The 17,907-nt window shown below is 45.2% G+C and overlaps 2 protein-coding genes across 2 annotated transcripts in view; one reads left to right on the top strand and one right to left on the bottom strand.

The window, feature by feature from the left end:
- The window catches only part of Chd64 (transgelin calponin-3), a 58,161-nt gene that overhangs the window by 1,964 nt on the left and 38,290 nt on the right, over window positions 1-17,907 (top strand). The window lies entirely within an intron of this gene.
- On the bottom strand, window positions 1,673-16,655 carry LOC146208407 (uncharacterized). The gene is made up of 2 exons (XM_084593342.1): window positions 16,487-16,655; window positions 1,673-6,248 (listed from the first exon to the last, which is right to left on the bottom strand). Exon 2 carries the CDS (start codon window positions 6,217-6,219, stop codon window positions 3,313-3,315), a length of 2,907 nt encoding a protein of 968 aa, XP_084449468.1. The 5' UTR covers window positions 6,220-6,248; window positions 16,487-16,655; the 3' UTR covers window positions 1,673-3,312.

Below are 17,907 nucleotides of genomic sequence, written 5' to 3' on the forward strand. Positions count from 1 at the left end.
GCCAGAACTAATGTGTATGCTAGTTCATTTTTTGTTTGTTCTACCAGCAAATGGAATGAGCTTTCAGGTCAGCAAGTGTTCTGTGCAAATGAAGATTTTTTATTTTTTTTTCCCCCCAACTTTAACTCCCCTGCTGTAGCGCCCTTGGGCTAAGCGGGGCAGTCACTGAATAAAGAATAAATAAAACTATTCGCCACTGCTGATGCTTCAGGGTCCATGGAATTTTTGTTTCTTTTGCTGGCTGCTGACACAGGGAAGACGCAGATACCTGACCTGAACAAGGCAGCAACCATCATGATCGATAATTTGATGAAGAAATTATTATTAATTGTTAAATGTAGGCAGGACTGTGAATCAGATGGCCAGGATCCCTTGAGCTTTGGCGGCCTTCCCAATCCAGATCACTATCGCCGCTTCTTTAGCAGGGCCAGAGCTATTCCTCAATGCCTCACTGCTCTGTGGTGTGGATATTACAGCGTGGGGTTGATATTCGATTCACCCTGCACGATCTACACTTGTTCATGCAGTGCACAGCAAGTGCTATACACTCATGTAGTGTCAGTTTAGACGTGCAGGCATAGCGCGACACTGGCGCCAAATAGAAACGAACGCTAAAGTACAGAACTCGTGCAAGCCTTCTGCTTCATTTGCGACACGCACGCGTGCTTGTTACACCTGTCATTTGCCGTGCATCCTCTGAGCTACGAAGGAAAATGGACCGTGACCTGCTACCAACGATTATACACAAACCGTTATACAAATGGTTATGCAAACGTTGCTCTGCAGCGGCGTAGACATTCGGCAATCAGCCAGCTGGTTAGCCTGGCGAGCTGCCGACATTGCTCAACATAGAGTATAAATATCGATGTTTTGGGAGCCACCGGTAAATAAGTCCGGATAGTTAAAATCTGGGTCATAGTTTTGAATAAAACCTGCCAAAGGTGTAAGGAGAAGAGGCGACGCACACATGGCTGGTTAAAGCCAGCATATTTAAAAACGTTGGATAGCAACATGCCAAGCTATTTAACTACAAACTTGGTTAGTACCAAGCTCATTTACGAGGAACAAGAAAAAAAAAAGTAAGAAGCAAACTAGGCGAGTAAAAAAAAAGAAGTACCCAAGCAAGCACAGCGTCAGCGCAAGAAGCGCATGCATTCCACCGTGCACATGCACGTTTCTTTTCTTGTTGACTGAGCAAAACCTTACCTGGCGTAGCGTACATATATCCATCCTCTGAGTCCAGTTGTTGGTTGTCTTCTCCAACGATAAGCGTTAATAATGTGTTTATGCCATTGACAACGCCTAACACGCTGCCGTCATTTGAAACTGACATATTGAAGGTCGAAGTCCTGCACACCTCTCGCTGTTGTCTGCTGCGGCACTGGCTGCATGCAATCAGCATTGTCAGTCGAGAGAGTGTAAAAGTTTTCTCAACTAGGACTGCACGACATCTACACTTGTGTGAGAAGAACGGCGTCGTGTAAAGAGCGCTAGGCTACACTCGTGAAACGAATGGCGAAGTGCTCCACGGAGAGAACTAGTGTAGGGAGTGTAGGTGATTTGAACAGACCTTTTGCAAAGTTTACACGCACTGGTGTAGCTGGGAAAAAGGATACATGCGAGGCTTACCTTGTCGCAAGATACGAATTTAGTCTGAGACCGGTTTAGCTTGCCAAAAGTTTATTTTTCATTTTTTGGTTCTTGATTCCAGTTAGTTGGAACACATGGGAATGCCGGATTAGCCCTACATTATACCTGTTGGTAATTGTCTCACCTGTGTCACTTAATAAAATGTAACAGTCCCAGGAGGTAAGATGTCCTGAAAACATTATCGCCACTACTGATACTATAACTAAAATACGGGTGTAGAAGAACTACTACTGCAGCACATCTCGCACTCTGATACAAACCGCAAAATGCTGCACATTATTATTGCTGCAGTACAAGTTTTTCAGAACAGTATGGCACCCATGTGCCCATTGCTGCTGGCTGGGGAATCAATGATTTCTAGGCAGGCTCATTTTTGCACCTTGCAGTTTGCAAATGAGTGAGTAAATTTGTTAATCTGCAGCTTATGCAACATTCCTGAGCTGTGACTGGGGCTATGAGGAATGGTGTAGTGCAGGGTTCATGATTAACTTCTACCACCTGCAGTTCGCTAATGTACACTCACATGACAACTTTGCATTTCACCTTCATTCATTGATATGCAACCCCTGCGGCAGGGATTCAATCGAATGGCTTTTAGATCAAGAGTGGAGCAAAGAAATTAAAGAGGCGAGAAACTGCCATACTTGGCATGCCCATTTAATTTGAGCAGTCACTAACGAGTGAGCTTACATAGCGTGTACCGCACTTCGAAGAGGACAGCATTCGGTAAATGACTCGCACAGAACAACATGTATGTGTAAAAGGCACTTTCTGCTAATTATGGACGGGTATAAGGAAACAAGTGCATCTCAGTTACCTCTCGGTAGTTACAGTGCCATTTCGTCCTTGTGGTACCGGCACACTGTCCGCTTCAAGGGAATTCTGCTTTGTATACAGTCATCTTAGCCACTTTCGCAGTGACTCTGCTAGCTACCTTCAAAGCCTAGCTAATTTCATTTTTTTTTAATGATATGTGGCAGCTTGCTCCCATAGCCTCTGCCTTGTTACGCCAGATCGATTTCTTCAACAGGACTTCCTTTCGCTGGCATCCAGTTGAAACCAGGTGCCAAGCTGATTCATGCATCGTAAGCTCACATTGTTGACTAATGTCTGGTGTTAGCTCACTCACACATGCCCAGAGCCCACTCAAGCCAACGTGAAGCAGTGAGATGAATCACCCTTCTGCAGAAGTGGGTGATGCAACGGTCGGTCCGCTACCAAAAGTTTAAAATGGGAATTCTGCTGGAGGTCGTACACAGAGCAGAGAGCTAGCGGCAGCGATTAGACCCTTGCCATTCGAATGAGACTATCTGGAAAAGCCCTTATGCGGTCATCCTCCATTGTGAACTCGTGTGCACTGTTGTAAATATACATTACAAAGCCTTCTCCTTTGCTCCGTTGTCAACTTTCTTCGCTGGGTCTGCTCTTGCATGGATGGCCACATAGGTGACTGCCAGGTAAATCGGTTGCTCTGCTGTCACAACCACATCACAAGAAAGTTGAGATGGTCTGGCGGTAGTTTCATTAGTCATTGCAGAGCAACCAATAACAATTCAGCTCCTGCATAACTCACAAGTCACTGCAAAGCTACGAACAATTCATATCCTGTACTTCCTTCTCTTACTTAAGCCTGTTCAAATAGCATACTTCGTTGCTCTGTCTTTAGAGGTTTCTTCCAGGTACATCCATTGAGTTGCTGTTCTTTGATGGCGTGCCAGCGATCAAGTCTTTGTGAGTGACATCTTCATTAGCAAGAGGTGTAGCTGCTTCCTTCTTAGCTTTCTCACTTACCAAGACGCTTGTCAACAATTCACCTTCTGTACTCTGGCCTGCTTGGGCTTGTTCAGATGGCACAATTTGTTGCTCCGCTTTCGGAGGTTTCTTTGTTCCAGATACATCCATCGAGTCGCTGCTATTAGGAGAAGCACTTTTTATCATGTCTTTGTGAGCAACATTTCCATTAGCAAGAGATGTAGCTGCTTTCTTTTTGGTACTCTCGCTTACTAAGACGTTTGCCAACAATTCATCTCCTGTAGTCTGGCCTGCTACTGCTTGCGCCTGTTCAGATGGCACAATTTGTTGCTCTGCCTTTGGATGTTTCTTTGTTCCAGATACATCCATCGAGTTGCTGCTATTTGGTGATGAACTTATGATCGTGTCTTTGTGAGCAACATTTCCATTAGCAAGAGACGTAGCTGCTGTCTTTTTGGCACTCTCGGTTACCAATACTCTTGCCAACAATTCATATTCAGTAGTCTGGCCTGCTACTGCTTGGGCCTGTTCAGATGGCACAATTTGTTGCTCTGCTTTTAGAGGCTTCTTTGTTCCAGATACATCCATCGAGTTGCTGCTATTTGGTGACACTCTTATGATCATGTCTTTGTGAGCAACATTTCCATTAGCAAAAGACGTAGCTGCTATCTTTTTGGCACTTTCGCTTACCAAGGCGCTTGCCAACAATTTGTCTCCTGTAGTCCTGCCTGCCAATGCTTGGGCTTGTTTAGATGGTACATTTTGTTGCTCTGCCTTTAAAAGTTTATTTGTGCCAGATGTTGAGTTGATGCTCCTTGGTGATGCAAGCGTGACCGAGTCTTTGTGAGTTACATCATCATTAGCAAGAAGCATAGCTGCTTCTTTCTTGGCACTCTTGCTTACCAAGACCCTCGCCAACAATCCACCTCCTGTACTTTGGCCTCCTACTCCTTGGGCCTGTTCAAGTAGCACAATTTGTTTCTCTGCCTTTGCAGGTTTCTGTGTTCCAGACATGGCCGTCGCGTGTCTACTCATTGGCAGCGCACTCTTGAGCGAGTCTTTGCTAACTTCATTCTCGTTAGCAACAGGCATGTTAGCAGCTTTCTTCTCGGCAGTCTTGCTTACCAAGAGCCTTGGTGCATCACTCTTTTGACCTTGATTTTGTATAGTCTTTTCCTTCTTGCTGGCACATTCAGGATCACTCGTCACTGGCAGGGGCGTTGGTTCAGCCATTGTTTGTGTCGAGGCTTCAGACGTCATCTTCACATTGATGCTTCTTTGAATTGAGTTCAAGGGCTGCACCCACTCTGTAGACAACAATGTTGCCCTGGCCCTTTTGATTACAGACTGATAGCGACCCTTCACTGTCCGCTTGAAGTACCTGCGTGCGCCGAGGGATGCGCTTTCCATGCATGCGATCAGGAGCTCGGGTTTCAAGTCGCGGGCATACTTAAGAAGCTTTTTTGCAAACAAAACGGCTTCCTTTTCAGCACTGTCATGACTTGACTTCATTGTGATGTCTCTAGATGCCAACTGTGTGCTTGGTGCTTCTTCTGTAGTCTTGAGGTAGACTCTGTTGACTGAAGACAGGCCAAAGATTCGAGGGTGCAGGTGAAACAGGCCAATGACTTCCAGTGCAGGATATACGTTTTCCAGGTAGTCTTTACAGCTGGGTGGTGCAGCGTTAGCGACATGGACAATGTAGTTGAAGCATATTGCCCTCGACGGTGATGTAGCATCTATGTGCTTCAGGACATCGATGAAGAAGGCTACCGACAACAGTTCAGCATCCGAATCCCATTGACCTTGTGGATAAGGTGGGCGCTCTTCTCTGAACCACAGCTTCTCCCCTAATTCATCCATGTGGAACATAGCAGGATGTTGCCGGATTAAATCTCTCAGCTTTTTCTCTATGGATTTAACAGCAAAGAAAGGGCGAGCAATCGGTGATGCCGAGTGCTTCACTCTTGAGGTCAGCTCTGCCAAAGGGATTTTCGGCGAGTGTTCAGAAGTATATGCACTTAGAATATGGGCTTGCTGTTTCAAGAATAAAGCTGTGCTGTAGTCCGGATCGTAGTTCTTAAGAAATACGGATCCCTTTTCGGCTCTAGTAGTAGCAAAATTACGTCTGTTGAGAAGAAAAAACACATTGAGGTTGTCACGGTAGCTCTCACGAAGTAGTTTTCTTTCTGCACTCTTCATGAACGGGAGGTACTTTGTCAGTGTGTATACGCGACATGGCTGGTCTTTTGTGGCCCCAATTTTTTGCAGAAGGTCAACGAAGAAAAGAACTAAGTTCTCTTCCTTGTCAAATGTTGCTGTACTCTCCTCGTGAAAGCTGGCAGTCAGTCGTGCAAGACTGCCACTCTCGTCAACCGTGAAATCTGCTGGGTGCATCTTAAAGAACAGCTTCAAGTTGCCATCATATATGACTCTCAAGTGTTCTGCCATGCACTTAAGGACAGCAGACTGGCATTTGGTAGAGGTTCTGGTCCCTGTCTCGAGACTACCTTGCGATGCTTGGATTTGCTGTGACAGGTACCTGACCAGCCACTGATCCGTAGCTGTGCTTGGAGAGTTTTTAGGCAAGGTGACCGTGTCCTTCTGGGCATTGTAGCACAAAGGAATGGCTCTTTCACGAACAAAACGGCGGAACTTCTCTTCAGCCCCTGTAGCGAGGTACCGGGTGAGCTGCGTGTCGTCATTAAGAGCCCTTAGGGTGGTCATCAACTCGCGCACAGGCCAGCCCGACTCACGCTTCTCTACGAAGAGCATCAGCCATATCCCCGATAGCAAGTTCCGCTCTGACTTCGACATGGACAGCCAAGGAAGAGGTAGCAGCCGTTCTGCGAAGAGAAGCAAACGAACACATCACTTAATAATCAGGTATTGTAATTGTCACTTTGCAGCAAGGTTGTGAGAGCAGCAGATTGCGGAACCAAGCGATCTAACTCTTACCAACTAGTAAATAACAAACATGCAGGGGCAATGAGTCGGGAACTAGGTGCCCAAAAATGGTTAAATGAGGATTTGTTGGTGTGACCCTTTGTTGTGCTTGTATTGAGGTTAAGAATATTATGAACATAGATGGATCCAACAAACCACAATCATTTTAGCACGATAGGTATGTACTATGCATTGAATATGTAGGTGTATTTTAGAGAGCCATGTCGCACCCAGGAAGGGAATATATACCCGGAAATGTACACAACCCTTTCTACACGGGTAGTCGTGTGCTTCAGACTATCACTACGACTATAGCTAATAGGCCAAAAACAAGAATAACACAACTATGGGGATGTAGAGTGTACTTGGATTTCCCAGACAGAGCTGAGGCCATCAAGGACTGAGCGACCAGTGGGAACATCACGGTCAGAACAGCGTAAGACATTGTGTATATAAGACGTTGTAGCTCTACACATTACAGTTGCACTTCATTGTGTCGTAAGCATCATCAGGGGGTGGAAATGGTGCGCTTCCCCCGCTTAAGCCACATCACTCCCGCTGTGATGCAACGGGTTCGTGTCTCTTTTTCTGTCCCCTCTGCCCCCCAAAACAAGATCCTGCCAACGCCCATGTACACAGTGGCTAGCAAGACACCAGGACATGCGGGATGAGCAGTCTTGTCCATGAGTTAATTGTAGCCCGCAGGATTATATGTCTCATAGTTTCTTATGTCATGACCCAACTACTATGAGTAAGCAGAGGACCAACTCATGCAGTAATTGAGAAAAATGCTTTGATAACATGTTCTCTCTCTCAAAAATGCAGCATGTGTCAGAAGCATCCGACCAAAAATCATCAGCTGTATGCACCTTCGATGCTTATCTGGGAGCAGCGGCTTTCGCCCTATCAGGAAATGAAGGAAGGTCGGAGAAATGAAGAGAGCAATTGAGTTATCGGAAGGTTGTGGGAAGCAACGCGTTGGCCCATAGGAATGTTGCGCGATGAACAGATAACAGCAACGACTGACTGATGCCGCTGACGCCACTAGCGAGTGAGAATGGGATGCACGCACCATGATCCGCTGATAGTGAGCCGGCGTTTCGGCAACCGGAGAGCACTCTCGCCACCACACAGGAAGAGGGGGGACCCCCTCCTCTTCTTGGCGGCGACGGTGTTCTACGCAGTCACGTTGTCTGGACTCGCTAGCGGCAGCAGCGGCATCAGTCAGTCGCTGCTAGCGCTGCCATCGGCGACCCCCCCCTGTTCCTTTCCTCATGTTCTCCGGTTGCTGCCCCCCCCCCCCCCCCTCTTCTGGCGGAGCTGGTTACGAGGTCGACACCGCCGCCGACGCGAAACACAGGAACGGGCGCCAAAGAACTGCGCTCTAAAACTAAGAACCCTTGAAGTGTGGACGCTCTAACTAGCATGTCTCAAAGACATCAAGGTTCCCTGCCTGGGATGAAGTTCACTCCTCAGAGAATCACTGCAGTGTGCTGAGCACATCTGGAGTCCCATCTGTATGGCTTTTCAGGGAAAAAAAAAAAGAAGGAAGACAGAAGATACATTGGCTGCTTCCTGTTTGGCATATCACAGGCATGCTGTGAGAAAGCAACGCCTGCGACATACAAAGAGGTTGATGCGGTTAGTCGAGTTAGTCGATTTGAGAGAGAGGATAAAAGGCACAAGCACAGGACACTGGCGAAGTCTTACCCACGATTCCTGGTTCAAAGTGAAGGAGAAGGCTCACCGTAGAAGAGAACCGAGAGCAGTCAAAGACATCCCACCCTAAAGCTGAGGAAGACCCGGACCAATTCTAGCCAAACGATCCGTTTTGCCGAGCAAGTAATTCACCACCCAACTTCGACTATCACTGCGACGGAAAATGTCAGCCTTCAAGATGGGGATCTTAACCCGAGTAGGACAGTGACCAACAAAACCCCGGCATTCTTGGCTCAGCTGCACCTGCTGAACACCTTAGCTAATTAATTTATTAATTAAAGTTGTTTTCATGCTGTTGTACTAATAGCTGCCTTCTTTCTTCTCACTCTGCATAGTTCCCTGCATATGAAAGTGTGATCGCATTTAAGGGCGTCACACCATAAGTAGCAGCGAACTCCAAAAACGATGGGTCTTCTGAGTCCATCTCTCACTTCTTGACTATGAAAGACAGAGCTGTTCACCTCAGGGCAAAATCACAGAGGCAAAAAGAACATATTTTTTTCCTGTATGCTGAGATACCGCAAGGGACTCAGCAACACAAGATGCCTTCCTCCAAATTAAATAAGTGATAAATATCATGCTCCAAGAACAGTGTAAACCTCCTCTTGGCACTAGATGTGAAAGGAGCATTTGACAGTACTGGGCCCCAAACAGTATTACAAGAATAAAGCATTTCAACAGCAAGAAGGAAACTTATCTATGTAAAGACCTTCCTCTCAAGTCACACAGCCACTATGGGGAATTGACGATATCAGCTCACTCCCCTAAGAAATGAAAAGTTTGGACAGCCGTTGCCATAGCTCGATAGGTAGCTAGAGCATTGGACACGAAATTAGGAGGTTGTGTGTTTGGATCCTTCCGGAAGCATATGGTTGCTTTTCCTTCTACTTTTTAATCAATTATCTCCAAGTTTACATTACTATTTCACATTGATCAACACCAAAAAAGATCTCCTATGCTTTCCTTGGTGTCTGTGGCTGCTGCTGGCTTTCTTTGTATGTAACATAACGAGTCCCTCATTCCCCCTTCTTTTGCTTACTGATGCACAAACACATTGGCAGGAACGGTCACACTGGGGTGCACCCTGGCCACTTGACCATGCAAGGCCAGCTTCTATTTACGCAGCATTGTGCACTGCCGCATACCCACATGATTGAAATTTGAAATATGCATCACCGGTATAGTACATAACCTGCTTTCCAGATAGCACCACATCTGCAAAACATGCATCGTGTACTCTTTGTTGCGTTTTTTTTTTTTTTTTCTTGTGACTGGGGCACCAACACGGTGCCCACCCTATCATCATCATCATGCGAGAATTGTCGTTTTTAATGTGGGTGGCAAATTCCAACCTTAATACTTTTGTTTTTTTTTTTTTTTAATCGTCAGTGTCGATATACTGACTCCACATTTCGACACGTCCCGAGCCTGCGTAAAAAAGAGCGTAAAAAAGAGCACTGAGCCATCCTTCTGACATCGTGTGCTTGCGAATTTTTCATTCATTCTGAAATTTTCATTTGTTAAATCTTTATTCATAAGTATGACCTGAGGCCCAGAGGGGAAGCGTGTAGGTTAGGTGAGGTTGAGAGCGTTAAGGCCCGTTCACACTTGCGACTAGCACCGGTCGCGCGACCGTTTTGGTCGAAAAGCGACAGTCGCAAATGGTCGCATCGGTCGAAAAGCGACTGCCGCGGACCGATCGGGCACTGCTCGAATTTTCAGTCGCGCGACTACTAGTCGCAAACCATTTAACCAATCAGCGAGGTCCTAGAGTACTCGATCGGGCACATTCTCAATTCAATTAAAGAATGGCTGTGGCTAAAGGTACGTCGGACGGACCCGATCAATGGTCTTAAAGGTACGTCCGACGGATCCTGTGCGTTTTTCTTCGGGATCCGTCCGACGGATCCGGGAAATATTTTTCAGAGGTACGGCGGACGGACCCGATCGGTAGGGTTCTTCCGACGGACCCAACGCATTTTTCTCCGATATGGGCCTTGGGATCCGTCGGGAAAGCCGGACGGATCCGAGATCCCCAGATGTGGTTGTAGGTGGGTTGTAGCAACAACATGGTAGCCATATGTAGCCAAATCGAAGTTGGTATGAGGTGTACGTGCGAGGTGCAAGAAGTATGTACTACATACTGCATGCGTGAAATGTGAAATTACAAAGAATAGTACAGTGGCAAGAATAGTGCCTAGAATGGGTGATATACTACGTGATGGCATGATGATAGGTTTACGTGAGTTGGACCGCGGCAGGGTGGCAAGCAGGACCAGAGCGCAAGCGCATGTAATCGCGGTGTTGACGGCCAGCCCGCGGCCCGCACGCCCGCTCATTTGGTCCTCGTTATTATGTGGATTAACGTCTACGATGGTCGTTATGTAATTATGTAGTTTTGATTCTTCAAAGTTTCCTCACTTCCATCTGTGATGAGATGCGTCACGTAACGCATCGCTTTCTGCTCGCATTGAGGTTTGGTGCTGCAAGTTCCACGTAGTACAAGCGGCGCTGAAAATGCTGGGCACCGCCGGCGTGTCTCTAGCCCAAGCATCGCGTCATTCGTGTTTGTTGTACAACTGGAGGTGTGGTTTGTGCTTACCATGAGATGCTGTGATGTACGGATTACGTCCTACTAGAGTGCTGTGATGAGTGCGCCGATGTCCGGACGGACATCATTGTGTCCGTTTATGATCGGCGATGTTGCACGTGCATGTCAGTGTTTATTAGGTGCAGTGGTAATTTATTTACACGCGCTGTGCAACAATCAGACGAAAATAAGTCATCGACAATTTGTTAGCCTGTACTACAGAGCTCAAAACTCGGAAAATGGGAATGCACATGATGCAGTTTTCGCATGTTGGAGTGGACCGAAAAATAAGTGCCCAGCCCACACCGCCGGGATGCGCATTACTACAGGTGAAATGGTTCAGGTTTCTGTAAAATAGCTGCCTGGCACAGCACCTTTTTAAATGTTCAGGCTTTGTACTATTGTTGAAGGCCACTTTATCATTAATAAAGGAACGAATATGCTTTATGTGTTAATGACTAGTGCTTTTTCAACTTATTATCTTCATTTTTTTTTTCGTTTTTCCTTAGTTTCCTTTGTTTTTCATGCTAGACAAACACAAATAGTACACTTTTAAACTTGTCAGTCCAAAGCTGAACATGAATATCTGCCATGCATGTGACAGCTTTAATGCTAGAAAGGTTGACATGTATAGCATGTACGTACACGCTGTGACATCTTAGTGGCACGTTAGGCTACTTGCCCCAAGGTCGTGATGTTTAATACCAGTGATGGCAGTCGCACTTTGGTGCAGGTGAAATGCAAATGCTTCTGTTTTCTGCAAGATGTCAATGCAAAGTACAAAGCCCGGGCAGTCAAATTAGTCTGGAGCTCTCCACTACGGTATTCTTCATAGCTACATATGTCACTTTAGGATGTGAAACCCTACATGCCACAGGTAGGCTGCATTGTTTTTTAGATTTTGTAACCTCTCATCTATGTTTTGCAACATTTGGCTAATTTTAGTTCCCAAACAGTTGCTAAAGATGAAACCGAAGCAGTTCTTGGCATGGTTTGCTGCTTAGATTAATTTGCTAATTGCAGTTCTTTGAAACTTGCATCAATGCTGGACAGTTCAAATAGCAAGCAGTTGAATTACAGAAATGATGTGGATCATGCATTTCAGTTCTGACAAGTGGAAAGTAACGGTCCCCTCCTTGCATGCATAGGTGCCTTTAGACAAATACATACTCGGGTGTGTGATTGTGACGCATATCAAGGGTCAACAGAAGGCCATGTGGAGCCAGTGTGATATTCTTCATGAAGGCTAAAGTAAAATTGTACAACAGCTGCTGTACCATGCAGAAAAAAATTGATCATTTAGTGTATGATTAACTGACCATGAATAGCATCTTACTCAGAGTATGATGTGATATATATCTGGTTTAGCATCCCAAAATAACTACGGCTATGAGGAACACAATAGTTGAGGGCTGCGGTATAATTTCGACCATCTGGGGTTCTTTCACATGCACTGACACCGCACGGTGCATGACGGCCTATTGTTTCGCCTCTATTGAAATGCTCCTGCTCTGGCTGGAACCAAATCTGCATCTTTGGGTTCAGCAGCCAAGCACTCTAACTACTGAGCCAGCACAACGGGGCCAAGTATCAAAATGCATGCCATTACATTTCCTTCTAGCCTGTGGTTTTCTTCACAGAACTAATGTATACAAGGAAAAGTAAATAGCAAGAAAACACTAGTTTTATTGCACATTATATTCACATTTCAGCAAATATTCTCTAGGAAAAAAATTCTCATAATGTTTGCATGGAAACCATGAACATCTTACAAAAACAAAACAATGCACTTACTCCACTCCAACTATTAATGGGCAAGGTTGCATCTATGCTACTACACTGCACTTATCACAAAACCACAAGCCCCATCTGCTTCGGCCAATCACTTGATGAAACTAACGGAGACAGATGTCGCACACCACAGACTGGTCGTCTCGCAACATATGTCTGCATATGTTGCATTTCAATTTCATGCCTTTCCACTTAGCTTCAACTGTTGCCAGCATTACTAGTCACCCATCTTTTCTGAAATTCCTTTTTACGCTGTTGGGATCAGCATCCTTGTTAACGATGGTCTCTGGAATTTTCGATGCTATCATTTTCACATCTTCCTCATCTGGAAGAATGAAGGAAATGACAAGCTTTGAACAGAAAAAAAATTAGGGAGACTCCTAATCTCCACCTGTAAGGGTATGGTGTGCCAGCGTTAATGGTTTTTGTCTGCAGATCCCACTGTGGATTCCCGTTAATTTACATGCCCTTTGCTACAAACATAATTACTAATTCCTTAATTCATGTCTCTGTTGTCTCAGATATACTCATTAGCATACGGTCGTAGGCTGCCTTGTAAGGTGATAGACAACCTGGCATAGACCTCTGTAAGCCTCAACCTTTCTTAATTGGAGCTGAAACATCCCAGAACATATTTCAAATATAACTTTGTAAGCTTGACTTAACAGCTCCTGCCATGTCGTGTGGCCTCGTGAGATTTGGCTCGTGGCACTTTTGGCTTGTGCACAGGGGTCATCTGTTAAATACTGGTTAACATGCATGAAAAATACATTTTCACACAAACTGGTGGCAAATGGTCAAGTGGTGCACTGCAGATTCTGAAATGTATACCCATATGCATGCAAGGATCGCATCATCACATAACATGATCAAGAGTTTTATCAGTACCTGTAGTTACATAGCATTTCAATGCCCATTAAAGGACCACCTCAGACAATGGTTGTTGTTACCACAAGACCTGTTCTGAGAGCGTACTGACACCATTCCACTGAGCGATGGACATATGCATACCCTAGATAGCTCATGATTGTGGATCTCATTTATTTCTATGACTTCCAAGGATTAAAAGGTGATGAAAAGAAATAACCAGGTTACCTTGACACAATGCTAAATTACAGAGGGTGAATATGCTGCATGAAGATACCAAGAAGCTTGTACAAAAAAAGTTAAAGTGAAATGGCAGGATTTTTGAAACACTGAAATAAACTACAAACTATACTTGTCAAACCTGTCATTAAGGAATGGAAATCATGCAGTAATCAGAAACACAACATGGAGGCCATTTTAGGCCATCTTCAAAAAACACATACCAACACCTCACACACAGCTTCATACTTATGAAAGAGGACAAACCAATATGCAAGGAGTGTGGAGATGAACTAACAATAAACCATATCTTACACGTGCGCCAGAGTCGAGAAAATAAGAGGAAACATTTTGTACAATTTTGCAACAGATCCCTTTCCATCCCAGCATGATCCTAGGAGAGACGTGCAAATTTCCTGCATTTTTGGTTTCCTAAAATGTTCCTAAACAAGCTACATCCTAAAAAACATTTTAGTCATTACACACAAAATAAATACATTAAACCTTGTTCTTGGTGCATGGCAGCATTAGTCGCTTATGCACCATAAAAATCAACACAATGCTGTAAGGTATACCTTAGTTAGCTATGTTATATGAGACAAGCTTTTGGTCTGGTGTGGTCCTTATTCACGTGAAAGCGCTGTCATGAGGGTCTATGTCCCAGCGATCGGAAAGTGACCTATTCCAATACTTTTACAAACTGAAGGCGATTCTACAGATTTCTAAAGACTGGAGTGCTCAACTGTTTTATCAACGTCCGCCTGCTTTGACAGCCTGGAGTGAAACTGTTGAAGAGAATACATTTTTGAGCATTTAACGCATTTCTGAAGGCGTTGCTTTCATTTACGGGGCCCACAAAAAGCAGCTGAATGTCAAACGCCGCCTAGGTAGGCTTTCTAGCAAGACAGCGGTGTAGCGTGGAAAATCGCTCCGCCGGTCCATCGCTGGCGCCGCTGACTTGACAGGCGAACTGTTCAAACTTATAGCTACTGACCAAACCTGAAACACTGAATTGCGCATGATCAAGGCAGAATTTCTCTAACACTGAGCACTGGTAGCTATCGATTTCGCGCCCAATATTGTGAAAATCTGTCCTCTCTTCGATCATTGATACGTCCACGGTTGAACATTTATGCGCCTCGGGGTAGGCCAGCCTTTGGAATATGGATGCGTGGTTGTAGCAACGATCACTTGCATGGCCCACTCTGCAAAATTCCAAGAGTCAGCTTCTGCAACGAAATGTGCAGCGCACATTTTCTACCGCGTACCTAAGTCCGGCGATGCATGCATATCGATCCCGATCGTTTCAGCTGCGCGGCCGTTCAGTCGGGTCAGGCTAACTTCGAGCATGCGGGGGTTTAAACTACATGTACGCAAAATTCAACGACAAGAAAAAGATGCAGGCTAAGCACTTTAGTCTAGTCTTCCCCTAAATACCAAAGAACATTGCTGTTCACAGGGAATTCGGATCATTCGCGCTTCCGGCTTTCCGGTTGTGCACTCTTGCGGTGCGGTGCAGTAGGTCTTCGCCTCGACGAGTCGATGTGCAGCTCGCCGCAGTAGCAGCGCAGGCCTCTAGTAGATTCGGCATGTCTTCTTCCACGGCTCTGAGGTAGAATTTAAACGAATAATTTAGCTAGAAACATCCTTTTCCCTCGGTCTGCTAAGAGGAACGAGCATAATGCCATTTCATATACATACTTTGGACTGCCGAATGTTCTGCACGGCGAGGTGTGTGTGTGTTGTGCCGGCGCTAGACCTTCGGAGGTCGATGCAGGACCTAAGACAGCGTAAATGCTAGGAATAGCTCGCTCGCATTACGGGCAGATCGAGGTGATAGTTTAGTGCGAAGCGAAAGCTGCTCGTGAATGTGCGTATCTCGATGCCAGCTGGTAGAGCTGGTGCAGTACGTAGCATCGCCTGCAGCTATGTGCGTGACAGCGATGCTTGCCGTACACAATCCTGAGTGAAGACCGTGATCTATGTTAGAACGGATGCACTCTTCGTAACACCTCATCGAGAGTCGCGGATAGCTGATATGGCTGATATCCATTCACGCGTAGCACGGAATGTGGCCGCGCTCGACGTGCATACAGCCATGAGCCTGTATATCGACGTCCGCCGTATCTTTACGAGAATCGAATGGATACGTCGGACGTATCCATTCGATACGTCCGACGTATCCATTCCACGAGAATACCCCTACCTTTTCAACAAACTGAACCCGGAATTCAAAGGCAGGGAGAAGGATATGGCCTTGGAGGAGATTGGAAATATATTCGGACTATCCGGTAGGTACCATGAACTTTTGAGAAATGGGTTTTTCACGCAGGCGCAACATTTTATATTGACACCACTGTGATTGACACAGTCTATTCGTTGTTGGCGTTCTCCTGGAAACGCGAGAGCGCGGCATGCGCACGGGCTCGCCTGAAAAAGTTGTGTCTGGCAAGCGGCCGCTACCGACGTTCGCCCCAACTGTGCCTGACGAACGAGAAGGCGACAGTCGCAAGTGTGAACATCGATAGTGGCGAGCTCCTCTCCTCTGGTCGCGCGACTGGTAGACGCGCGACCTCATCTAGTCGCAGTCGCGATACTCATTTCGTCCTGCAGTGCTTTGCAGCGGAGCAATTTGAAACAGGGCTTATCAGCCTCAATTTCTAACGGGGATCATGTATTACCAGTGTATATGTGGAGGCCACGACTAAAAAACGTGTGATCGTCATGTGGACTCCCGTCGCTCTCATGCGAAGAAAGCAACAACGCTACGCAAGGACCGGAAAGATATGAGGACGGAATGAGCCATATCAGCAGCAACTTAGTTCCTGCACACCCGAAACCAGGCCGTTTTTGCATGTCATTGCCGAGACACAAAGCAATTCAGAAGCCTTTCTCCCAGTAACTGAATTTTCATGACATCACCTTTGGGCACAATTTCAGACAAAAGTTTACCTGTGATTATCTCCGCTGTAGCTTTCGAAGTGCTGGGAGATGGTGAGCACGTCCGCCCGACCGCAGCAGGAGTTGCCGGCACAGCTGTCCGCTCATATCGATGGAAATCCGGCCCACGTTAGTCCGGAGAGCAGGTTTTGTCTGCGTTTCGTTGTATCGCTTATCTCTGTGCACGTGTTCTGTCCGCTGACAACAGCAGTTCGCGCGCTCGAACCGCGTAGTCCCTAAAAAACGGATCTAGGGACTTTAGAACGTTTAAAACCGCCATCCGGGGATTTGATTTTTATTTTTTTTTTTGAAAATTAACACTCACCTTGCGTAAACTTTTGCGGCTGATAATATTGTAATACTTTAATATTGTAAATGTATTTATCAGCTCACGCTATTATATAGGTTATTGCATGATGTGAAACCATGCATAGAAGTATAATTACTAAAATATGCTCTGCCTCCTCAATCAACCTAACAAAATTGGGCAGTCTTGGAAGTAAACTTTCGCTTGCACTTATGTTTGATGGCTATATACGTTCAGAATTTTTATTCTATGCCACCAGCACTTTCTCCTAAAAGTACAGCTAGTAATAATCTTCTGCATTATTTACTGCTTGTGCTGGCACAAAAAGGCGGAACATCTATGTAACAAAAAAAAAAAAAGCTATTTTATCCATGCAAATTTTTTTTGTTGTTGAAGGTAATTACCAAACACTCCGCTCATTAAATAAACCCCGCCAAATTTTCAAGAAATAAAACCTGAAAAGTCCGACAGCTAGTTATTGTTCAGATATTAGGTGTGTATAATACTGAAATGAAATTTATTTTCCAAAAATAACAACAAAAAAATAACTGGCAAGAAGACCATCAAATACTTTTGGAACCTCCTGAAGGATCCCAGCCCTGACGGTATCTTGTGTCAACTCTCATTGGTCTATTTAGGTGAATCTACTCACTTTTAGATCATTTGCATGATAGCTTATGCCTTTGTATGTTCTGCAAACTTGGTGCAGTTTTGGCAGTGCAGTTCAAAAATAAAAGCTTTTCTACAGCAGTTCCCCCTAGGTCAATATTGGGTGCAGTACTGTAGCCGTGGCTAGCTTTTTATTCAACCTCTTGCACGATCCAGTTAATTTGTACTTGACGATCTCTTCATGCAAAGAACCTGTGTGCAAATTGACCTTTGTAACAGAATTTTATGGTTAGTGACAACTCTTGGACATATAGCACTAATTGTGCTTCACAATGTGGGTACAAGAGGAAGAACTATTTTAATAGAACGTTCTTGTGGGAGATGGTTGATTTGGAGTAAAATCAATGCTGCGCCAACAGTATTTATGCCTCTTGTCATTTTCCTAGTTTCACACTCATAACTTTCCTAATAATGAACCGGCTTTAATTGTTGATCATAGAATAAAATTTAAACTACA

Source organism: Amblyomma maculatum, chromosome 1 (genome assembly GCF_055883805.1).
Source record: "Amblyomma maculatum isolate TAMU_Amacu chromosome 1, ASM5588380v1, whole genome shotgun sequence".
NCBI lineage: Eukaryota > Metazoa > Arthropoda > Arachnida > Ixodida > Ixodidae > Amblyomma > Amblyomma maculatum.